Below are 24,648 nucleotides of genomic sequence, written 5' to 3' on the forward strand. Positions count from 1 at the left end.
TGGCCCACTCTTCTGTTTCATACGAGCTGGTTTTCCCTTCTTTCTCTTTCTTGTGCTCTTTCTTGTTCTGCTTTTTGGTTGTCAGGGCCCCATAGCACCATCAAGTCTCTCCTCATTTGCCACAGCCAGGCCAGGCTCATTGTGGCTATCCACTCGCCCTCAGGGTTCTCTTGTGGCCTTTGCTGCTTGCCAGCAGCTGCTCTGAGCCTCTGTGCCACTCTGTCACCTCTTTTGCCCAATTTTCTCCTCCAGCCCCCTTCCCCCAGCCTGCCCTCCGGGAGGCAGAGTCAGCACCAGCAGGGCCTCTCTCAAGGGCTGCCTTCCCTCCAGCTCTGGGAATGGCTGCCACCTGCCTTAGGCTGCCCTGGGGGCTGGGCAGCAGTGGCTGCTTGACTTACTGATTGCAGCCAAGTTGCCAAGTGTTTGTTAGGCACCTGCTCTTGTCAAAGTCCCATGCTTAGCATTAGCACCTACAAAGACAGGCAAGAAGTAAACATTTATGAAGTACCTGCTACATGCCAGGCACTGGGGATATAAAGAAAGACAAAAGACAGTCCCTGCCCTCAAGCAGCTCATAGTCTAACAAACAAATATGTGCAAATAGGTTATGTGCAGGATGAATAATTAGCAGAGGGAAGGCCTGAGAATGAAGAGGTGGGAAAGGCTTCCTCTGGAAAGTGAGATCTTAGCTGGCAGAGACCAGGAGAGCCAGCAAGAATGGCCAGAGTGGAGAGATGGGGTGTCTTGTCTTGTTTGGGGAACTGCCTGGAGGCCACTGGTCCTGGATTTCAGAGTACATGGGTTAGGGGGGAGTATAAGATGCAAGAAGACTGGAAGAGGAGAGAGCATCCTAGGTTATAAAGGTCTTTCAATACCAGACAAAAGATATTGCATTTGATCTTGAAGATACTAGGGAGTCACTGAAGTTTACTGAGTAGGAGATGATATGGTCAGACCTTTAGGGAAATCACTTGGTAGCTGAATGGAGGATAGACTGTAATAGGGAGAGACTTGGGGCAGGCAGACATCCTCCCTCCCCAGTAGCTACTGCTATAGTCCAGGCATGAGGAGATGAGGGTCTGCATCAGGGTGGTGGATGTGTCAGAGGAGAGGAGGGGGCCTATTCGAGAGGGATTGCAAAAGTGAAATCAACAGGCCTTGGCAACAGATTGGATATGTTGGGTGAGACATGGGATCCGAGGATGACACCTAGGTTATAGGGCTGGGCCCTTGGAAGGATGATGACAGTAACAGGGAAGGTTGGAAAGTAGAGAGATGATGAGTTCTGTTTTGGACCTGTTGAATTTAAGATGTCTACTGAACTTCCACTTTGAGAGATTAGGGCAGGATAGGTCAATTTGAGAATCCTCAGCATAGAGATGGTCATTAAATCCATGGGAGCTGAGGAGATCACCCAGTGAAGTAGCATAGAGGGAGAAGAGAAGGGGGCTACCCAAAGTTAGTGGGCATGACCTGGATGAAGCTCCAAGAAAGGAATCTGAGAAGGAACAGTCTGATAGAAAGAGATCCAGGAGAGAGCAGTGTCCAGAAAAGCTGACAGGGAGACAATATCGAGAAGAGGATGGTCAGAAAGGCTGAGATGGATGAGGATTGAGAGGAGGCTGTTGGATAGAACTGTCTTGGTGGAATGAGAAGATGAGTCAGAAGCCAGATTGTGAGGGTTAAGTATAGAGAGGAGAGAAAGTAAAGGCACCCAGTGTAGACAGCCTTTTCAAAGAGGTCAGCCACAAAGGGCAGAGGAGCTAGGGGATAATACACTACAGGGGATGGAAGGAATCAAGTAATGGCTGCTCTCTTTTTTTTTTTGTGGATGGGGAGGCATGAGCGTGTTTGTAGGCAGCAGGAAAATGGATGGGGACAGCAGCCCAGCCCCCCCTCCTACAGAACTTCCTGCTTCCTCTAAGAATCAGAAAGGTGCTCCTTGTAGTAAGTGGAGTTCTGGTTCCCATATGCTCACCCCCTGCTCCTGGTTCTGCCCAGAGGGGCCAAGCAGAACCAAGGGACTCCCTCTTCCACAGAACAGCCCCTCAAATGGCCCACCCCACCCCCAAGTCTTCCCTTCTCCAGGCTAAAGATTCCCAGTCCTTCCCGTGTCCCTCACATGACTGTAGTAAGACCTGCCTCCCATCAGAGTCTAAGCGCCTACATTGGCCAGAGTACAGTGAGATCATTCCATAGTTAGATGATCTGGATGCAAGTATCAATGGAAGTGAAGATTGCATTGACTTTCTTTAAGCAGTTGAATCCTATAGTTGAGTCCTGTGGAATCGGTGGTTCACTAAACCCTTCAACTCTTTTTTCAATCCAAATCTCCCCCAGTCTATCCTTGTGCATTTGATGTTGGTGGGTTTGGGGTTGTTGTTTTTTTAAACCAAAGTGCGGGACCCATGGGCTTTGGCTAAGCATTGCAGGCTCTCAAAATCACTTTGGGTCCAATCTCACCCAGTATTTTAATGCTCCTTTCCAGCCTTGTAGCATCCACAGATTTGATCAGTATGTCTTACAAGTTTTCTAAGTCAATTCTAATTCTGTATGCTAAGAGGGGAAACATTCCAGATTTAATAAAGCCTATGTGAAAGAATGGAGCCAGGAAAACCCAGGCTTCATTTGGGAGATCGAAAGTTGCCCATTTTCCCTGATGCGTAGAGTACATGGGGGGGAGCAGTAGGAGATCAAGGCTGGATTGGAGGAGACAGTGGAAGTGAGAGGGCTTGTTATCCGCGGAATGAGGCGGCAGGGGGTGGGGGGGCGGTGCTTGGAGCAGCAGTGACTGATGGAGCAGATCCTTGAGGAGGTAGGAAGGCACCAGGAGAGTAGACTGAGGCAAGGGTAGAGCCACCTTGTCCTCTGAGGCTGAAAGGAAGGAGGAGGAAAGAGCAACAAGGATTCTGGGAGCAGCTTGAATAGATGAGTTCTGTCCCTGACTGAGTTCTCAGCTGAGGAGGAGGAGGAGGAGGAGGAGGAAGAGGAGGAGGATTAATTGTCAGTAAGTAGATGACAGGTATAAACCAAGTGTCTGACAAGGAGGGAGTTGTACTAGGGGAGGTCCAGGAGGAGATGGCATGTAAGGGGGGCCTTAAAAGAATGGTCAGGATTTCAATAAGGGAACAACATGAGCAAAGGTGTGGTGGTGGGAAAGCCAGGAGCTGGGAATAGTCTAGTTTGGGAGGTGCGTGAGCATGTGGAAGACGGGCCAGGGAGGGAGGAGAGGGAGGAAGAAGGAAGAGAATGACAATGAGAGTAAGCTTTGCCTGGCCCTTTCTCACTGTAACTCCTGTCTTGCCCTTGACATCCCATGGCCATCTGAGGCATTTTCATCCATTTTTCTTCTGGCATTTTGGCCTCCCCTGCCCCTTCTGCCTTTTGTGGCAGAGCTCTGGATGAGCTTACAAACTGCCCAGGGCAGGTTGGGGGGCTGGATTTCTGGTGTTTGGACTCCTTTCTGGCATGGAATCCCTCAGGCCCTGTCCAAGAGGGGTCCTCCGGGGATTCCTTCCTTCATGACTCCTGGGCGGTCCCACCTGCCTAAGCCTCCTTCCCGGCCCCTCAGGCCACCGCCTCCAGCAGCAGCCCTCAGAGAACGCCTGTAGTGTGAGGACCAGCCAGGCTTCAGTTTGGCCGCCAATGCTTTGCTCCTATCAGTCTGAAGACTGGCATTGGTCCCTTGGGCTGAAGCCCCGGGGTGTGGCTGTGTTATGGTGGCCCCTGCCTCCTGGGAAGGTGGGACGCTGGCCGTTGGGCCCAAGGAGTCTTCCCTGCCCCGTCCATGCCTATTTGGGGATGTTTCGGGAGTTAGCGTGCTGCAGCCCAGCGGAGGCCAGTGACGCCTGCCTTCTCACTCACCTCTTGCCTGCTCTTGGCAGTGCTCTACATCAGGGCCTTTGGTTTTTCCAGGGTTCTGGAAGGCTTCCTGCCCAGGAGCCTGCTCCAGCCCTCTGCTTGCTTTTGTCAATTCCAAGAGTGGTGACAACCAAGGTGTTCGCTTCCTCCGGAAATTCAAACAGTTCCTGAACCCGGCACAAGTGTTCGACCTGATGAATGGGGGGGCCTCACCTGGGGTAAGTGAGCTCAGCCACGGGAGAAAGCCTTCCTCCCTCTGAGCATTCCCATCTGGAGCTCTTGGCCTCTGCCCTTTGCTCATAGCATCATGGCTCTAATAAAGCTGGAAGGGCCCTTCAAGATCATCCAGGCCAATCCTCTCATGTTACATATTGGAAGACTGAGGGCTAGGGAAATGACTTGTCCAAGGTCACCCAGCTAGTTAACAGCAGAAGCAGGATGTGAGCCCAGGTCTTCTCACTCCTTAGAAGTCACTGAGTCCAATGGCCTCATTGGACAGAGAAGGAAACTGAGGCCCAGAAAAGGGAAGGAGTTTTTCCAGGGTCACTCAGATGCAAAAGATGAGCCTGGGTCCTTTGGCACCAAGGCCCATGAGCTGCCTACTAGGAGGCAGGCCCAGGGCTATTCTGCTGAAGAACCTCATCCAGATTTCCAGAGTTCTTTCTCCTCCTTGCCCCTGGCACTCCTAATGGACATTACAGGGTGCTCTGGGGGGCTTCTCAGTCTAGGCCAGATTCTGATGCCCCTAGCTGATGGCCCTAAGCCATGCCAAAGCTGGTCCCTGGGCCCCACTTCCTGGGAACAATGTCCTTGTTAAGAAGAAAGCGGGGCTGTCACAGTTCACTGGTGAGGGTGTGTAGGGTCAGTGCTGGAACGGAACAGGGAAAGTGTGGCCCCTTGGGCACTCAGAGGCCTGGGAAACGTGGGCTTTGGGGCTAGGAACTAGAAACCATGGTTGGCCAGGCTGCCAGTGGGCCCGGGAGTTCACACACTACCTACTGCCCCCTCCCTGTGCCCATCTAAGTGGAAGCTGTCTTCAGCCTGATGCTTCTGGTGGCTGAGGGCCCACCCTTATTTGAGGCAGAGTTGGTTTTGGATAATGGACAGTCAATCACTCAAGATTTCTCGTAGGCGGGAGAGCCAGCTTTTGTGTCAGGAAACCCTGCCCTAGGCACTTCCTGTCTCTAAGCCTCAGTTTCCTCTTCTGCAAAATGGGGGCAATAATGGTGCCTACATCCCAGCGTGGTTGTGTGACGTGCCATGCAAATCTCAAAGTGCCCTAGCCCATCATCAGCATTGGCCCCTGTAGGACAAGAGCACTCCCCATCTTTCTCCCCCTCCTCCAGCTCCCCATTACCAAGCTGCTGTTGATTTGGCCCTGGCCACTGGCACTAGGTAGGGCTAGTCGGACCAGGGCAGACAAAGCCCCTAGTGGGGAGGGAGACAGCTGAGCGCAGAAGACCCCCTCCTGCTCCTCATCTGAGCTTCTCTTCTTGTCCTCTCCCTCCCCCCCACCCCGCCCCGGCTAGGCTCCGTCTATTCCAGAGGTTCTCCACCTTCCGGATTCTGGTGTGTGGTGGAGATGGCAGCGTGGGCTGGGTTCTTTCTGAAATTGACACTCTTGGATTACACAAACAGGTGAGTATGGGCACAGTGCCCACTGCCTTTCTGAAAAGGCTGGTGGATTCGTGTTCTTTGTCCCCAGTCAGGGAGAGGCAAGGCTGAGCTTGGCTGCTAGAACCTCTGCCTGGGCCCCTTGGGACTCAGTAGTGCTACCAATTGGCTTAGGTTTAGGAAGCAGATGTTTTCACCTTGCTGGCTTATTTCCTGCCACTGAGGTTGGCCTCCTGCCCTTTATCTCATGCTAACATGAGCATGTGCATTCTCACCTTGGGCCCACAGCTGGTCCCTTGCCTGGTCAACCAAGTGTGGGCATGAGAAGGCAAGGAGTTGGCAGGAGGGCCAAACAGTCACCCTCCCACCTTCACCTCCAGGAAAAGAGTCCCTGGGAGGGAAAACTGATGGACAAAAAGGTAGAGAAGCTCCAGAGGAAGTGACCCCTGGGGACAGCAAGCCTGCACTCCCAACCCAGTCACTGAACCTGAGCCAGGCTGTGGCATGTGCTACCAAGATAGCCAGACTGCCTGCCTACCAGCCAGCCAGCCAGCCATCCTTCCATCCATCCATCCATCCATCCATCCATCCATCCATCCATCCTTCCATCCATCCATCCATCCATCCATCCATCCATCCATCCATTCATCCATCCTTCCATCCATCCATCCACCCATCCATCCTTCCATCTACCCATCCACCCATCCATCCATCCATCCACTATGCAAGAAAGACTTATTAAGTAACATCGGTGCATGGGATGGTACATTGAGTATAGGAGAGGCAGAGACAGAAATGAACGTTCCCTCCCTTCAGTGAGCAGGAGCATGCTCCTCTGAGGGCGAGGCTGGAGGGCTGCCCACACAACAAGTTTCCTTTCTGCTGCAGTGCCAGCTTGGGGTCCTGCCCCTGGGAACTGGCAACGATCTGGCCCGTGTGCTCGGCTGGGGAAGCCTGTGTGATGATGATACTCAGCTCCTGCAGATTCTGGAAAAGATGGAGCGGGCTACCACCAAGATGCTGGACAGGTACGCAGCAGCGCCCGCCCCATCTCTCCTTAGAGCACGGGTGGCTGCCCGCTCTCCTTCCCATCAGGGGCCATTCTCTAGCAAGCAGGAGGCATACCACAGTAGGCCCCTTTCTTCCCTAAGAGGCCAGGCTGGATGGCCACATTGTGGGGAGGCAGGGGCTTCCACATACCCTCCAAACTGGACTAAAGTCTCTCCTCTAAACCACATCCCATGGACCCTGAGAGATTCTAGATCATCTCTGCTCCTGAGTTCCTGAGAGGAGAAAGGAGCCTCACTAGGACCCTGGGGCACAGGAGGCAGTGGGTGACTTTTGGCTTAAGCTCAGGAGCAGTGGTGGGGATGGGAAGAGATGGGGGGAGGCTAAAAGAGCCTCCTTGCCTCTGCTGCCTCTGAGAATTCATCAGCACTGAAATAGTGGTGCCCCTTCTCCTTCAGGAGCAGAGAGAGGTGAAGGGAGCCCTGACCAGGGCTAGTGTCTAATGGGGCCACTAATGGGGTCACTCAACCAGCCAAGTCCCCTCCCCCCATCCCCAGTCCTACCCCATTCCCTACACTTCCCCTTTACCACCTGTAGAATTAGTGGCCAGGGCCTCGAGACTGGAGAGCTGACAGATATCTCATGTCCCTCCCAGGCCCACTGGATTGTGGGAGATGGGCCTGGCCATATCCAGAAGACCACCCAGGTGTGTGGCCCCACCCCACCCCCAGCAAACTAATCCATTGACAAAGTAAAGGGCCCGTGCATACTTGGCTAGCCTTTTCCCACGCTTGGCATGGCACTTGGGCTGCCCAGGCAGGTCTGGGACCCAGCAGTGCCCCAAAGGCCCATTTCTCCTTCCCTTCAGATGGAGTGTCCTGACCTGGGAGGCTCCTGGAGGCGTGCTCACACGGAGGGCTGGACAGGTGAGAGCTTAGTGCCATGGCCCCTCTTTATTTGAGGGGGGCAAGAGCAGAGCCCAGAAAGGAAGGTTGGGGGGAGCATGACTATGGCTACCGTCTCCAGGGTGCCAGCCTGCATGGCCATGGCCACTGGGACGAAGACCGCACTCTGCCTCCTGAGCTGAGCAGGCCCCAAAGCCTTCTTCATTCTAAAACCGCCACAGGAAGAGCTTCTGAGAATTGTTTTGCCTTCTTTTTTTCTTGGGGGGGGGGAGGCAGTGGGGCTATTGCATATTAGCATGTCCCCACTGATCCAAGACCCAAAAGAAATCAAGCCTGGCATAAAAGAAACCAGGAAGCAGGCCTCAAAGAGATCAATGATTAAACTCTGTCTTCCTCTGGGTTACCTTCCAGGGAATCTGGCTCTGAGGGAGCACTCCCAGCCCCAGGTAGCTTTGGGTCCTCCAAGGCTGGCCCAGGAGGCAGGGCTGGGGGGCAGCCTTGGCTTTGGGACATATTTGATGATGGGCTCGGGGGAAGGGGGGCTGCTGCAAGGGCAGCCACAGCTGGTAACCCAAGCATGGTGAACTGCTCGGGGCGGGGGGGGGGAGGGAGTTGGAACGGGCATGGCCAATGCTCCGGTCACCTGGCGACACAGAGAACCTGCCATGTGAAAGATGCCACCATGGTGTATTGTGGGGAAGGGGGTAGGTGGGCAGAGAAAGGGGGCAAGGACGCCAATTATCCTGTGGTGAGGATTGTTGACATCTCAGAGGTCATCTGGACCAACCCCTGCATTTTACAGAAAAGGAAACTGAGGCCCAGGGCAGCATTTGGTGTTAAAGATGGAAGGGTCCTCAGAAGCGATCTAGTCCAGCCCTTCCCTCACTTGGGGGAGGTCGAATGAGGGAGTCAGACTAGATGGTCCCTAAAGGTCTCTCCAGTTAGGACGTTCTAGCCCAGAGCGGCCCAGCAGGGGCCTGGAGGGCGCCCAAATAGGCATGTTCTGGGCAGCCTGATGCATGTAGCATGCATGTGTATGTTAGATTATATGCCTGGGCCTGCTGTGGATTGTTCATCCGTGTTCTGAGCTCACTCACTGCACACATGTGACTGCCATACCAAAACACATCAACAAGTTTACACGTATGTGAGTTTTCATACATGTACATAACAGCAAACCCCTCCCCACTCTTCTGTACACGTGCACACAAACATGTACACACACGCATCCAGGTGGAGCCTCCCCAGAGGGACCAGTGTGAAGAGGGAATCAGGGCCCCACCTCCCTCCCTCCCATATCAGTGGCCTATTGCCCTTTACCTTGGTGGGGAGGTGGCAGATTGTGGGGATCCTGCCATGGGGGGCATGGGGAGAGGGAGGGAGAGAGACTGAAGGAAAGGGGGCTCACCCAGCAGGTGAAGGGAGCACAGAGCAGCAGCAGGGCTGGGGTCGCCGATGGTGGTCTCCTTTGTCCCCTAGGGCCCTACGGGGCAGTTCATGGATTCAGTGGCCTCCTACCCGGCCAAGCTCCTCGGCTCAGACAAGCACTCAGTGGCATCGATTCTGCCAGGTCAGACCTGCCCACCTCCTGGGAACACCCTGCTATGGACAGGCTCCCAGGCAGCCTGCAGGCCTGGGGAAAGAAGGAGGGAAAAGGGCTAGTCTCCTGCTGAGTTCCTGCCCCCATGCCCAGCTCAGACAGAATGGCCACTTGTCTTCCTGAGTAAGACTTGCTGATGACCACAGGCTGAGGGTAGCCTTAGATGGGTAAGAGAGAGCCACGGGATTCTGGTGGAGGCCGGCTCCCTTGTCAAGCCTTCAGATCCCTCCTGATGAGGCTGATGAGGCTGGCGATGCCGTCACCCCATGATGCTGTGCCATCTGTCTCAGCCAGCCAGGTTTCTGGGCGACACCATCAATGAATTTGTGGTCAAAGTTGGCAGAGCCCAGGAGAAAACCACAAAGAATGCAGGAGACAGAAGCCATAGCCAAGAAAGGAAGGCCCCTGCCTTGCCTTGCCACTCCCAGCTGACTGGCCCTGCCACCTGGTGAGGTTGGCACTGCAGAGCTGCATGAGGGCTGGCCGGCTTCACTGCCCCATCCCCTGCACAGTCAGGGAGACAAGCCTCCTGACTTCTAGGGCTCGGGAGAAAGGAGGCTGCTTCTCAGGGAGACATCAGCTCACCCTGTCAAGGCTGGGCCACAGCATGCTCAGGATGGCAACTGGAGCGGGCTTGCTGCCAGCACATACGTGTACACAGTCATGTATACGCACACCCGCAATGATCCTATATGTCTACACATGGTCAGGTGATACACACAACAGGCATACACACGTGTGCCAGTCTGGCAGAGACACCCTTGCACACACAGAATCCAGCAGACACAGACATACACACACCAGATACGGACTCTCATGGCTAAAGGACTCTTGTACGTATGCAGGCATACCAACTGCACATACTCCACACCCATGAACACCGGATTTCTGCTTGCATGAAGGCAAGAGGCTTGCATTCTCGTTGGCACACCAGGAATATGTGCACACACGCACCCATAGAGTGAGGCAGGATCCTCAGGGGTTGTACTGGGCTGGAGCATTGGGCTGAATCTAGTAAGATGAAATTCACAAGGAATAAATGTCAAGTCCTGCATCAGGGTCCAAAAAGTCAACCTTCCATGTATAATATGGGGAAGGCAAGGATAGAAAAGGAATGAGGGATGTCAATGGACTGCCAGCTCAGCGTGAGTCAGCAGTCAAAAGAGCTACCGCCATCTTGGGCTACTTCAGGAAGGGGAGAGCTTCCGGGCCCAGGGAGGCAACTGTCCCTCCTCAGACCTCCCTTGAGCACTGGCTCAGTTCTGGGTATCATGGTTTAAGAAGGACACTGCTAAGCTGGACAGTGTCCTGGGGAGGGCAGCCAGGATGGGGGAGGGCCCTGAGTCCACGTGCTTTGGCGTGTTTTTCCTAGAGAAGATAAGACCTTGGAAGGATTAGATGCGTTATCTTTGGGCCCAGAGGGCAAACACAGGAGCCGTGGTGGGAAGTTGAAGGGAGGCTCATTTTGGCTTGAGACCAGGACAAACGTCCTACCAACCAGACTCACCCTAGAGTGGGAGGGGCTGCCTCAACAGGTGATAAGTTCCCTGTTGTTGGAAGTGTCCAAGCAGAGGCTAGGTATGTTATAGATGGGATGGATTCCTTTGGCAGATGGGTTGGCACCCTTACATAAAGCACTGGGCACATGTGTGGTGGTATGTGGACACGCACATGTGTGCGTGGCTATACTGTCACACATCGCAGTGCACATAGAGTATCTTTGTCTAGCTGCTGCACTATTGCACATGTCTACCCCATAGCCATGCTCAAGTGAACAACATGTGTCAGGCATGTACCCCAACATAGCATTCACATGTGTTGATATAGCTGTCAGACACTACGCAGCACACACTTGCACGCGAATGGATATGCATACATCCATGTGCATCTCAGACTCATGTGCATGCATTCAGCTCCACAGGAGTACACCGGATCAGACATCTGGGTCCACCATGTCCTAGCTAATATCACAGGAGAGTGCCGCCTGTACACATGTACCTCAGATACATGCACACATATGCATGTGTGTATTGTATGCACAGGCCTCCATACCAGTACACATGTGTACATGGGTACAGATGGCCAGACACATATGTAGCAAGTATGCACACATGTATTCACTGCATACCAGTCACGTGCCTATGTATGTACACCTATATCAGGTACACCCATGGAATCGATCCCCAAAGCAACATGCCTCTTGTCCATCAGTGCCGTGTACACACTGCATGTCCCTACCCCTGCATGCCAGCCATCTACTCATGCAAACATATACCTGTTGCTTTTCCTCACAGCAATCAAGACAGGCCGACGTGTTTCTGTCCATCACTGGCCCTATGCAGCAGAGTATGCAGGGGTGACTGGCTTGGCTCTGGCTGCTGCCTCCTCCTCCTTTTCCTTTTCTTTATCTTCCTCCAGCTCTCTCTGTCCCTGTGTCTCTGTGTGTGTGTCTCTCCCTTCCTTTCTCTTCTTTTCCCTGGCTCAGACTTTGGACTCTCCTTTGCACTGAGCTCTTTTGTCCCCGGCTCCCTCCAAGGCTCCTTTCCATCCCCCTGGCCTCCCCAGAGCCATGGCGCTCTGTGGGCCGCTTTCTGATGGGCCACATTCCTGTCTGTTGCAGTGTACCCCGGTGAGCAACAGGACAGATATGTTGATTCGGGAGCTAGAGATGGAGCCCCAGGCCGCTATGGGCTACCTGGAGAATGCCCCGCTGGCTGCTCCGGCCACAGAGGAAGAAGATGAGGGTGACGAAGATGACTTTGAAGGGGGAGCCGTGGGTGGCGCCCCTGCAGAGGTGTGCCAGCCCTCCAGCTTGGTGCCCCCGGCCTTCAGATCCAAGGATCAGATGGTGCTGCAAGCTAACAGCTTGAAGAAGGCCTTAAGGCAGATCATTGAGCAGGCAGAACAAGGTAAGGAGGCCAGGACAGAACTGAAGGCCAGATGATGGGAGTGGGGACAGGACACAAGACTGTCCTGGGAGACTGTCTCTCCTGTACCTCCCTGTTGGGTAAAAGCACTGACCCAGAGCCCAAAGAGGCCAGGAGCTGCCCCCTCCTGTGGGAGCCAGGCTGGCCCCAAGCCCCTCCCAGGCACTTATCATCAAACCCTTGCTGCACCTTCTGACTGTCATCCTCAGTCATGAGAGCTGCCCAGTAGCCCTGGCGTCCTCTACCACCAGCCATCACTTTTGGTTTTCTCATCTTATCCTCCTAACTACCTTCTCCTGACCATCCAACATGAGACTACTAATGTCCCCAGAGAAGATGGTGCTCAGCTCCAGCCCTTCCCTAGTTTGACTAGCCAGGAGGGCAGTGAGGCTCATAGGAGTAGCTTACCTGGTGGGATGCAGCATGGCCACCAGCCCCACTAGGGCTCTGGGCCATGGACCGAAACTTTCCCTCTTCCCAGCCCCAGCCTAAAGGTCCCTCAGCTGCCCAGCTGCTCAGCTCAAGTCTGTCGTCCCCTCTCTGACGCTGTGGGGAAAACAGGGATCAGAATGTAGCGCATCTAGGACCAGTGATTCCATGTGTGAACAAGAACGCCTAGTAGGCCCTTTGGCTGCTCGTTGGCACCTCTGGGGAAGCTATGGCTGAGAGGGCAGAGGAGCTTTTAACCTGTCTCAGGGAGTGGGTCGAGAGCAAGCTCCCTCTGTACATCGTGTGGCCCTGCTGCTCAGCAGCAGAGAGGATTTTCATGTGGTAGCCAGGCCCTCCTTGGGCCCAGCAGCCAGTTGGCCAAGGTTAGTGCTATACCCTGTGGCTGGGCTGGGAGAGTAGAGCGCCTTGATCTTGGTGAGCCTCCTTGGTACCAACTGAGCTGCTCAGGAGGAGGGCACAGTCAGAGGGAGGACTCCCATGGTACAGAGGGGCAGTCAGGGCACAGAGCAGAGAAAGGGAGAGGTCTGAGCCCAGCACAAGGCTTGGGACACAGCTCGGTGGATTGTTAGTGTCTCAGGCACTTAACAAATGCTTGTGAATCCATTGATTCTTGCACAGTCTGTTTACAAAAAGTTGTTGAAATCATACCTGTGTGAACAAATAAGGAGAGATGAGCAGAGGGCCCAGGACTCAGTGTTTGGGACCCTTACTCCACCTCAAGCTGGACTAGGAGGCTCCTCAGGGCTAGGCAGCCACCTGGGAGATGAGGACAAGGCCCAGCTCACACTGGCAGCCAGGCCTGGAGACCCCTGAACCAGACCAGACCCCATACCTGAATGCAACAGGTTCCCAGAGTGTCCTCTCTCCCCTTCTGCATAGCGGTTGATGAACCAAACAAGCCAACCCAAGCATGTCCGAGCCCAGACTTGGCCTCTCTCAAGGACAGCAGCCCAGAGGAAATCAGCCAGGAGTCCAAAAGGCTCAGTAAGGGCCCTGCCCCACCCCAGCCCTTTTCTCTTTTCTTGCACACCCTGGGCCCAAGCCCCAGTACTCAGGCTTCCAGAGGAAGAAGGTGAAAGTTCATCTAGCATTCTTCTCACCACCCCCACTGTTCACTTACCATTCCCCTTCCCCCTTTTGGGAGACATCATGCCATAAGACACCATCACCTTGGCCTGAGAAGGGGCTTGGGGCCATTAGGGAACCCTGGCAGCCACTGGTCCATCTGTTTATTCACATCACCTGACAGTTCAGCAGCAGAGAGGAGGACCGCCTTGGCCTGCTCCTGGGCATCCTACCTAGGGAGCAGAGAGGGTACCATTGCAAACAGAATTTGCCCAGACTTAACCATTACAAGCTGATGGAGCCCAGTGGGAGCAAGCTGAAGGGCAGGCGTAGGGCGTGCCCCAAGCGCTCCATCCGTGCTGCTCTAGGATTACTGACACCCTTGGCCCAAAGGTGGGTAGGGGAAGCTAAATGAGGATGCAGATGATGAAAGGACCTAACTAGGGCATTACCCAGAAGGCCAAGGTGGGGCAGGTAGAGCTGAGCCCTGAGTCAGGGTGTCTCTTTCGTCAGATTCCCGCCGAGACACCGTTTCCTCCACCACATCGTCTGTCTTTCTGGACCAACCTGACGACTCAAGCTCGAGCAACTTTGCTGAGGAGCCCGTTACCATGTAAGTACAGGCCTGGTCATCCTCCAGTGACACTCCCAGGCAAGAACTTGCCCAGTGAGGGTGGCTGTCAGAGGCTGGGCACACTGCCAGGCACAAGCTTGGCTGGCGAGGGTTCAGGAGGCTCTGTGTCCCACTACATCACTCACTCACCCTTGCCTCCTTCCTGTGCCATTCTCATAGCCGCTGGCAATTGCCTCCAGTGATACCGTCACAGAGGTCAGTTTTGGCAGCGGAAAGGGAGGCCTGCCATCCTGCTCTGAGATGTAGAATGAATAGGCAAAGGAGAAAACCTCTCCTATCTGCAGAACCCTGGCTTTCCATTTCTGAATCAAATGAAGGTACTGCTCTCAGCATATGCTGACAGTGGGAGCATTGAGCTCTATGAGGCTGACTCCTTCACTTTACAAATAGGGAAACTGAGGCCCCTAGAGGTGCAGTGACTTGCCATGGGCCACACAGACATCCACAAGCAGAGCCAGAGTTCAAACCTAGGCCATAGTGTGTGCAGGCTCACATGCATATGTGTATCGTATGAGGCTGTCTGCTTTACAGCCTTCTTCAGGGTTCTCACTTTTCTCCATAATTGTCCCCAGATACGTGTTTGAAAATGTCACTGCTTTCCTCATGGGGTCCAGAAGAAAGTCTTCCCATCCAGTGGGCCCAATGAGCCCCTCTCCCTATAACCCTGTCATCTGAGAACAGGAAGAATTCCAGTCTGGGGTCCATGGGGAGGATCACACCAGCCACTCATGCCCAAGGGTCTTAGAGGGTGAATGAATTGGTTTAGAGATGGGAGGCACCTGAAATGCCCTCTCATCCAAACCCTTCATCTTCCAGAGGCCCACTGGTAGCAAGTGGTGGGGCCAGGCCTGGGGTCCAAGGCCTGGGACTCCAAACCCACGTGTCTCTCCCTCTCCCAGATAACAAGCACATTGCCACCTTCAGGTGCTCAGGGCATCTTTTTAGCAGGATTCCCAGTTGGGACTCCATCCTTAGGCTAGGGCACACCCTCTGACAGCTAATCCAAGAGTTGTTCTTGAGGTCTGATCTCATCCTGGGGCTGCTTGCTCTCTGTCCATGAATGCATCTCAATGGGTTGCACATGTGGCCTGACCCTAGCAGGGCCCTGGGGAACGCTCGCTGACATTGAGGGTGATGGTAGCAATAGCTCCCACTCAACACTCCCCATGCTAACCTCCATGCTGTTCTTCTCATCTGTTGGTTTTAGCCAATTCTCTGAAAAGTGCGTCATGAACAACTATTTTGGCATTGGCCTGGATGCGAAAATTTCTCTGGAGTTTAACAACAAAAGAGATGAACACCCCAAGAAGTGCAGGTATGGAAAAGAGAGGCACCCCCGTACCCCCCACACATGTGGACACACATCCTTGTTTAGCACCTTTCCCAGATGGAATCCAGAGGGCCCTTTGTCAGGGCCCTCAGGGGCCACTGGCCAGGTAGTCCCCTGTACTACCTGTACTATTTGTTAATGGTTGGTCAGCTGGAAGACCTCCCTTGAAGGGAAACCCCCCCCACACACACACACACACACGTCTCACTGTGGGAAAGCTCTAATTGTTCAGAATTTTTTCTCCCCTCCTCCCCCAAGCCTCTGTCTGATTCTCTGAATCTTTTCCCTTTTGCTCTGGGTTCTGTGGCTCTCTGGCCCCAAGCAGAACGAGGTTAATGCCCCTTCTGATACTGAAGAAGACAATCACTGCATCTCCCTGAAGCTTCTCTTCTCTGGATAGCACCTTCAGACAACCTTGTGAACAGCAAGATCTGGGGGTTTCTAGATGTGGCTTTCAGGCTTGGGGGTCTACCCTGACTCATTCATTGCTTTGGCTTATCTTGCTTCTTCCTTTCCCAGGGGATAGCTCAACATATAGCTCAAGCTTGGGTGTCCATGGATTAGGTGAAAGGCTCCCAGGTCCCAGACAAACACCCAGGAAGTGCCCAGAAACAAAGAAGGCCATTTTCCCGGGGCCAAGTAGGGAGCAGAGCTGGGAAAGACAGCAATGTGTCTGCAGTGCAGTGGCTGAAGTGGTTTCTTCTGCTCCAATCACACATAGCTTGTAGAAAGCCACTTGCCAACCTTTGGGGGATTCCTGGATCCCCATTTCAGGGACTGGACAGATTAAACAAAACCCTAACTCCACCCTGGCTCTGGGATTGGCTCCTGTCAAGTCTGCATCTTGGCCCAGGCTAGGAGCCCGAGGGCCACCAACAGTAAAGGCCCTAGACGTGGCCCATGTGAGTCCCAGTCTCTACCATCTACAAATCCAAGGGCATCACTTGCTATCCCCATCTTTGCCCACTGTGTTTCTGCTTGGGCCTTTCTTGTTCAAGTCCTGAAATGTTAGGGCCAGAAGGGACCTAGTTTGATTGCACAAATCTCTCAGTTCTCAGGGCAAGTTCAGCATAGAGATGAAAACATGGCAATGGCTGCCTTCCCCAAAGGCAATCTTGTGACCAGGAATGATCTTAGGGGGGATTTGCTACATCCCTGTAACATTCTTAAGCCTTGGCCCCCTTTTCCGGGGTCTGGTAGCTAAAAGGAAACTCAATTGATTCCATTTAGACAGGTAGCTTGAGACTGGACCTGACCACAGCTTTCCTTCTCACGTGCTTCTCTGGCCCCAGCTCCCGCGGCTCCCACCCCAATCCGATATGGGCACCTAGGAGCATGTGCTCCCCACGCTGTCATGACCGGTGGCCAGACCAATTTAAATATACCAACCCTGCCTTTGGCATTTTAGCCCCCTTCAGTCCTCTGGCAGAAAGACGAAGTGTGCCAGCCTCAGCTGTCTTGGGGCCCATTCCGCTGGCACACAGGTATGTCCCAAGTGACTCTTCTTACCTTCATTGCCCCCTTCTCCCCACAGTACCAACAGCTGGGAGTCATGTTGGTTAAATGACTCCATGGAGACCTTTGTATTTTGACACTGAGCCTCTTTTCCTGCTATGTGGCAGCACACAGCAAGGAGAATGGGGACTTCTGCCTCTTTCCTCTGCTCCAGCCCCCAAGGGGGAAAGGTTAGTTCTGCCATAGAAAGCAGGGGCAGCTGATGGAGGGACTTCAGTGGAACAGTCCCTGGTCCAGGACTCAGTCATTCTACTTGCCACATGCCACCTGGCCCTCCTGTTCATTTGCAGAGATCCTCCCGGGAGCAGCTAACCTTGCCAGCTGCACCTGGCATGGCCTCAGTGCTGGGCCATGCCCCCTTAGCAGACCTCCCCTTGCCTTGACTTTACAAAGAGAAGACCCTCTGCCTTTGGGGAATGTACTTGGCTTTCTCCAATGGCCTGCATGAGCTATGCCCATTTTTCCCCTTGGGGAAGCCTTCCTACACCTCCAGGAATCTGTGCCCAGATGTTCATCTGCCAGTAGAGCTGCCTTACCTGTCCATGGCAGAATGGTGAAATGGGAACCCTGAAGGGACACATGACCAACTCCTCTGTTGCCTGCTCCCTAAGGCCACTGCCATTCAGAAGCCTTCATCTCTTCCTGCCCACTCCAGAAGGATTCATTTGTTAAGGAGAAATTCCCTGAGTAGTTTCTGGCCTCAGTGGCAGTCAGTGATTAATGGGCCCATGGAGCACAAGTCCTTAGTCATAGGATCATAGATTCTAGTCCAGGTTGTGGCAGTGGTGGGCTGCTGGGCCCAGAGGAGTCCTAGTCCTCCCAGAGGACCCACAGTGAAGCTCTAAAAACATTCTAGGAGGAGGAATGGATGACAAAAAGCCCTAAACTCCTCCATCCCAACCAGGGAGGTGCAGAAATAAAGACTGGACTGGGAGAAGCCCCTGAGTAAACCCAGCAGAAGAGAAGGGAGCAGCTGTCCAAGTCCAAGTGGAGCCACAAGAAGAGAGGAAACATGATGCCAGGTGCTGGGAGCCCTCCCCCAAGGACTGAACTCTCTGACAATTAGAACAGGCCAGAGAGGAAGCAGTGACTCCATGAAAGAAGAAATATTAGAACGAAATCTGACGAGTGAAGAAGGCATCGAAAACAATAGGCCTGAAAACAGGCCAAGGACTCCCTCATTTTACAGATGGGAAGCTAAGGCTCCAAAGGGAAGTAACGTGTCTGAGCTTACATACAGACTAAGTGGCAGCCCTAGCATTCGAATATAGGCCCCCTGATGCCATCTCTGCTATGGACTTGTCCAAGGTCACCCAGGTCACCCACAGGTCACCCACAGAATCCTCTGGATGCTCTCTGCTGCCTCATGCCCACTACCTTCACCCTCAGCCCACGCTCTTGCCATCTCTCAGATGATGATCGTGGACCTGCTTTCTGTGCTCTCCAGGAATTTAGGCCTCTGCCGACCCCTCCAGTGGCTGTCCAAGCCATTTCTTCTTGAGCTGCCAGGCCCCTGGTCTGAGCATTAGCACCAGACAGTTCACAACAGAAAGGAGAGCTGCATCCCAGCCCACCCCACTGGACCCTGCCCCTGTGCCCAAGCTGCCCCGTAGCTTTTTATCAACACTGTTTCCACATGTAGTTGACATCCTCATGGAATGCCAAGAACAGAGACAGAAGCTCATTCTCAATTACAGGGCCTTGGGTGGGACTCTGACACCCGGAGAGGGCAGATTTCCAGGTCCTTGGCTCCCAAGCGTGTTGCAGCACATGTTGGACCAGTGGCCTGGCTTGGGTTCCAGGGCCTGAGGAAGAAGGGCTTGCTGCTACCTGGTGCATTTCAGTCCATCACTTCCTTCTCTGTCAGTTGTTCATTGCTTTTCCTCTCCCCTCCCCCACCTACAGCAGCCGCGCCAAGAACATGATGTGGTATGGGGTGCTGGGAACCAAGGAACTCCTGCAGCGTACCTACAAGAACCTGGAGCAGCGAGTGCAGCTCGAGGTCAGTGGAAGAAGGGCCCTCTGAACTATTCCATCAGTCCTTCCCCCTCCCCCTCCCCAGCCTCCAGGGTACCAGCTGGACCAGACCTTCACCATTGTTGACACCAAATGAGAACAAGCTGGGCTGGAAGAGGCCTCAGAGGCCAACAAAGGCAGAGGTGTCAGACCTGGGGCTACTGGCCACATGTTGCCTGCACAGCGCCTCTCTCCATCTTAGAGAGGAGACTGAATGAGGCCCAGGGTTTGGCTCCACATTCAAGGCTCTCTCTCCATTACCTTTGCCCTACCAAGTCCCACTGGAACATAGTCTGTCCTTTTTCTGGACTGCTCCCCCTTGTGGTGAATGTTGGCACTGTCTCAGAATCCCCCACATAGAAGGAACCTTGGAGACCATAGGATCCTAGAACATTAGGGCTGATAGGAGCCATTGGGTCCAACCCCCTCATTTTACAGGTGAGGAGAGAGGCCCAAAGAGGCCCATACAGCTAGTATTTGAGACTAGACTCGAACCCAGGTCTTCCTGGACCTTCCAAGCCTGGAAAGTGCTCTACCTACCATAGCACACTGCCTCATCTTGTCTGACCTCCTCATTTGCCCTCACAGAGCTGGTGGTCATCACCTTTAGGGCCATATGGTTCTAGGCCAAGAGCTAGAAGGGACCTAGATGAACACCTACACCAGCCTCTTCATTTTCCACAAAAGGAAATTGAGGCAGCCAAGGGTGATCAAGTGAGTTGCCCAAGGTTTCATAGCTAGAGGAGGAAACCTCAAGGGAAAGAGACTTGCCTAAGGTCACACAGGCCCTGTGAGCTAGAAGGGACCTTGGACAATGTCCTCACTTCCCATTTCTGGGCCCCAGTTTTTGCCTCAAACCCCAAGGTCCTTTTTAGTATTGACACCTTCCAATCCTCTAACCCCTTCCAAATAGTCACTGATCCTCACATCTTTTCTTTGCTCTTCCAGTGTGATGGTGAAATCATGGCCTTGCCTAGTCTGCAGGGAATTGCCGTGCTCAATATCCCCAGCTATGCAGGAGGCATCAATTTCTGGGGTGGCACCAAGGAAGATAATGTAAGTTTACTCTCAGCCATGATGGGGAGAGGGAACGGGGCCCCTCAGGTGGGAGAGCTGGCCCAAACAGAAGCCTTCCAAGCCCAAAGTCTGTCACTGGTGTCCTGGCCCAGCCTGGGCTCTGACCCCTGACCCGAACATGCCTGAAGCAGGGCTGACCAAGCTCAATCCCAGGGCCTCTCACGGGGCTATGGTGAGCAGGGAAAAGGTCTGGCTAGGCTGAAGTGGAGGTGGGGGGAGGCTGAGTACCTGAGGCCTGGGAGCTGGTTCTCCTGGCTTTGAGGATTTTCTCTGTCCCCTCAGCACACTAGCTTTCCAAGCCCAGGCCTGGCCCACCACATGCTTGAAAATGGGAATTGATCACTCTGCACCCATTGCGAGTGAACAGTGTTGGCAGCCTGCTTAGACCAGCCAGGCCCCAGGGAAATGGATAAACATGCAGGCCTCACATCCCTGTCTTGCCATGACTCCCAACCAACTCCTTAGACAGATTCTCCTTAGTAAAGCTGGCTTTCAAACGTATGGACCCAGGACCCCAGAATCTCCAAGTTCCAAGAGACCTCTGCAGACCTCTTAATCCAGCCCATATCTGTCAGGTGGCCCTCCATCTCTTAGGATGTGGCACCTAGGAAAGAGGCCTTTGGCATTAACAGGACAAAGGCTATTGGGTGAGATGGGGCTGGCAGGGGGCCAATGGAAGGGGTCAGCTCCTAGTCCCATCTCTTGCGCAGGCTGTCAGGGGCTGTGAGCGACCTCACCACTGTCCCCCTACAGAACTTTGGAGCACCTTCCTTTGATGACAAGAAGCTGGAGGTGGTGGCAGTGTTTGGCAGCATTCAGATGGCTGTGTCCCGAGTTATCAATCTTCAACATCACCGCATTGCCCAGGTAGGCAGCAGTGGGCTGGGCAGGTGGCCAGGCCGTGGGACACGGGCATGCACACTCATCTATGGGAGTGGTGTTATGCACGGGACAGTGAATAGCAGCGACTGGGAACTCTGGGTTCCCCTGGACTAGGCTGCTGAGGCCAGGCAAGGCAATAAGCATTAAGTAAGCACTTATTATGGGCCAGGCACTAGGGGGAAGCCCCATCTGGATTTTTCTCCCAGCCTAGAGCTAGAAGGCCTTTAGCCTGTATGAGACATCCTTATTTCTGAAGGTCTATCAGATAATGCCTGGGCACCACTGGCCAATAGGAAATGGGTTTCACATCTTGACCCAGGTGGTGCCTTGGGGCCTACCCCTGCTTCAGACACTCGAGCTATGCTGGTGGGCTCTCACAGGCTCTGTAGGGTCCCCCTCTCATCTCTCCTCATTTCTTTGCCAGTGCCATGTGGTAAAGATCACCATCTGCGGCAATGAGGGGGTCCCTGTGCAAGTGGATGGAGAGGCCTGGGTCCAGCCCCCGGGTATCATCAAGATTCAGCATAAGAACCGAGCCCAAATGCTGACCAGAGACCGGGTGAGAAGTTTCACAGTTAGGCTGTCATGCAGACCTAGAGGCCAAGCCTCAGCCCTGCCCAGGGATCCACAAGGCTTCCAATGGTCTCCCACTAACATCCTTCTAAGGATCCATGAAAAATAGCCTTTACATTTGATCCCAACTTCAGCGAAACCCTCTAAGCTTGAAGGAAATGTGTACCCATTTGCTCACCAGTTTGTAAAGGGATACTCTGGTCTGCATGGGGAAAGTGGAAAGGGCAATGGCAAGCAAGCTAGCATCACTTCAGTGCCAATACTTGCCAAGTGCCTCCTTTGTTCTGTCAATCATGTAGCATTTAGTGAGTACCTACTATGTGCCAGACACTGCCAAGTGCTGCAGATTCAAAAAAAGAGGCATTCCTCCCCAGTGCAGAAAAGAAGCTCAGGGGATGGGACATTTTCTGACATGTTGGCACAGCGCTTGGGGGAAGCTGAGCTCTGCAGTCTGACCCCTAGAGACTCAAGCTTGACTTCTACAGGAGGAGGGAGAGACCGTCTCCTTTCTTAATTGCCTTTCTTTTTCATTCTCCTCATCTCTAGGCCTTTGAGAGCACCCTCAAGTCATGGGAAGATAAGCAAAAGGGGGAAAGCTACCGATCAACCCGACCCCGGCTCAGCTCCCAGCAGTCCATGGAATATCTCACTGAGGAAGAATATAGGCTGTTGCAGCGCTTTGCCCGCTCCGCCGACATCCTCATCACCAGGTGAAGTGGCCGGTCTGTGAGAGTCCCTGGGGGAAGAGGGAGCTAGAGGCAGAGAGAGAAGGGCAAGCCATAGCGGAAGCCTGGCCTCCTGATGGAAGCCCCAGTCATGACTGGACTGAGGGGGAGGGAACTAGCCTCAATTGGGAGTCCCAAGACTTAAGTTCTACTCCTGGTTGGGCCACTAACTGACCCAGCTACTTTAGACAAAGTCCTTTCCCCGTCTTTGGGCGTAAGTGTTCTCCTGTGTGAGAGAAGGAGGCCAGAGCTCCCTGCCAGGCCCACATCTGGGATCCCATGGTCCTAGAAGACCTCAAAGATTGCTTTCCATCCTGAATACCCTGTGACTCTTTGCCTTCTAGTGTGGAAAAAAATAGCACCCCCCTTCCTTCTCTGGGCCTCAGCTTCTTCCTCTGTAAGAAAGATAAGGCCTTTCCAGCACCCCAAGCCTAACTCTCACTTGGCCATCTGAATTTGTGATGGCCTCACCTCCTCCCATTATATACATGAGGTTTTATTTGTTAGCTGGGATTTGGGCAACCTCCCCTGTCATCCTGTCTTTGTGAATGTAAACAAGCTGATCTTATTTGGTCTTAGAAGATACGTACGTGCACACACACACACATGTACATGTAGACATACATAGGACCGTGTATTAGTAGGCCAATCCATTTGCCTCTGAGTGCCCCAGGACACTCTCTCAAGGCTCCAAGTTACAACCAAGTTGCCCCCGCCCTGCATTGGTGGAGAGAGATTCCACACCAGGAAGTTCCTGGCGTCAGTGAAACCCCAGGCACAGGCTCCTTGTTGTAAGCCTGGCATTTGTGCACCATTGGGGGAGTCTCTCCCTCACCAGGTGTGGGGCGGCATTCACAGATGCCACCCAGCACCCGCCATTCCAGCTGCTCTGATCAGGGAATGGCCACCATGGGCCAAGGAAGGTGGGCGCTGTCTTGCTTAGTGGCCCCATTGTCTCTACCTTCTTTTCTGCTGAGAAAAGCCCCCTAGAGTCACTTCTTGGGAGTTGCCCCCTGGCATGCAGGCAGCCAGAGAAAGGAGCCTTGGCTTCCTGAAGGTTTGGGTGCTTGGCTCGTGTTGATTGCTGCGACCCAGTGTCTCTCTGTCTGCTTATACAGCCCTGTTGTTCTCTCCTGTTCTTCATATTCCTAAGCTGCCTAGAGGGTCCCCACTCTGTGTCCAAAAAAAGTCCAAATATTCTGCAGATCACAATCATCTGGGCAAGAGGGGGCATCATTCCACTGCCCCTCAGCCCTAGGAAGGTGCAAATACAAGGGTCTTACAGACCCCTGCCACAGGCTTGGAGTAAAGCTAAGGGCCAAGTATTCCAATTCCATGTCCAGCCACTCCTGTCACCACCAGTCCTTGCCCCCGAATCCCTAAGACCCAGGGAAACTGACAAGGCATCACCAACATGTGGCAGAGATGGAGCTTTTTCTCTGTGTAAGGGGGAAAGTCAGATGCCCCCCTTTTGTGCGGCTGCATGTCACGACCTGATGTTGGGACACCGGCGCGTGCGTGGCACAGATGGTTGGTGTGAGACTTGATCTTCCGGCCTGGAAAAGGACACAGTCTCCCCTCTAGAAGCACCTAGAAGCACCACAACACCTGTGTCCTTAGTTCTCGATTCTGCATCTGAGACCCGGCCAGCTGTACCTATATCCTTCAAAAAACTTCACTAGGATACGTAAGTTTTGTGCGTGGGTTGTCTTTTCATTCCTCTGCTGCACTGGCAGACTTACCATATAACCACCCATTCTGAGAACATTTGCTACTAAATGATGGGGAATGGACAGGAGTGACTGATCATTTCTCCAGCCTCAGAAAATCGTCCCCTCAAACCCAGAACATCTGCCATGGCAAGCAGAGTGGTTTTATGGTAACTTGCCCCCCAGAGTGAAAGACGAACCCGGGTTCGGTAATGGGAATTCCCCCCCCTTGACTTTTGGTTGGCATTTTAATTGCGTGGCTCCCATCTAAAGCTTGCTGTTGTCTGTTATGCATAAAAGTGGTGGGGCATGAGCAGGAGTGGACTTCTGGGAGATGACCCTCAGTGACTGGTAGATGCCAAAGGGGAACATTGTGGGAGTCATCTGGAACAAGGCCAGGCCCATCAGCTGGTGGCCTCTGTATCCAGAATGCTACAATTGAAATCAAGACCCACCCCTATCTATCAGTTTCCTGAGTAGGTCTGATTTTGGAGGACTGCTACCTGTTAGGGGATAGTCACCATCCTTAGAGGGAAAACCCATCAACCCTGTAACTGACTCATAAATCGGGGGACCCTTTGGGCTGGGACTATTGCTTTGGCAAGAACCCCATGCCCGCCTCGATTAGATCCTTTTAGAAATAATAAATCGGGGGACCCTTTGGGCTAGGACTTACCGCAAGGTCGGGAACCCTATGCCCACCCCGATAGATCCTGAGGGCCCCAGGGAGAGTAGCATCAAGCCACCGCCAACCAAG

The 24,648-nt window shown here is 53.5% G+C and overlaps 1 protein-coding gene across 1 annotated transcript in view; it reads left to right on the forward strand.

Moving 5' to 3' along the window:
• LOC110202674 (diacylglycerol kinase eta-like) overlaps positions 1–24,648 on the forward strand; it is a 153,944-nt gene that overhangs the window by 118,176 nt on the left and 11,120 nt on the right. Inside the window, 16 exon segments of the mRNA XM_078147905.1 lie at positions 3,916–4,061; positions 4,063–4,079; positions 5,391–5,499; positions 6,364–6,503; positions 7,352–7,409; positions 8,868–8,958; positions 11,283–11,344; positions 11,609–11,897; positions 13,245–13,349; positions 13,944–14,043; positions 15,272–15,379; positions 18,815–18,911; positions 19,874–19,981; positions 20,756–20,869; positions 21,309–21,443; positions 22,004–22,167. Of these exon segments, the coding sequence (XP_078004031.1) occupies positions 3,916–4,061; positions 4,063–4,079; positions 5,391–5,499; positions 6,364–6,503; positions 7,352–7,409; positions 8,868–8,958; positions 11,283–11,344; positions 11,609–11,897; positions 13,245–13,349; positions 13,944–14,043; positions 15,272–15,379; positions 18,815–18,911; positions 19,874–19,981; positions 20,756–20,869; positions 21,309–21,443; positions 22,004–22,167 (1,843 nt within the window).

The sequence above is a fragment of the Phascolarctos cinereus genome, unplaced genomic scaffold (genome assembly GCF_003287225.1).
Source record: "Phascolarctos cinereus isolate Bilbo 61053 unplaced genomic scaffold, phaCin_HiC Scaffold_8;HRSCAF=390, whole genome shotgun sequence".
NCBI lineage: Eukaryota > Metazoa > Chordata > Mammalia > Diprotodontia > Phascolarctidae > Phascolarctos > Phascolarctos cinereus.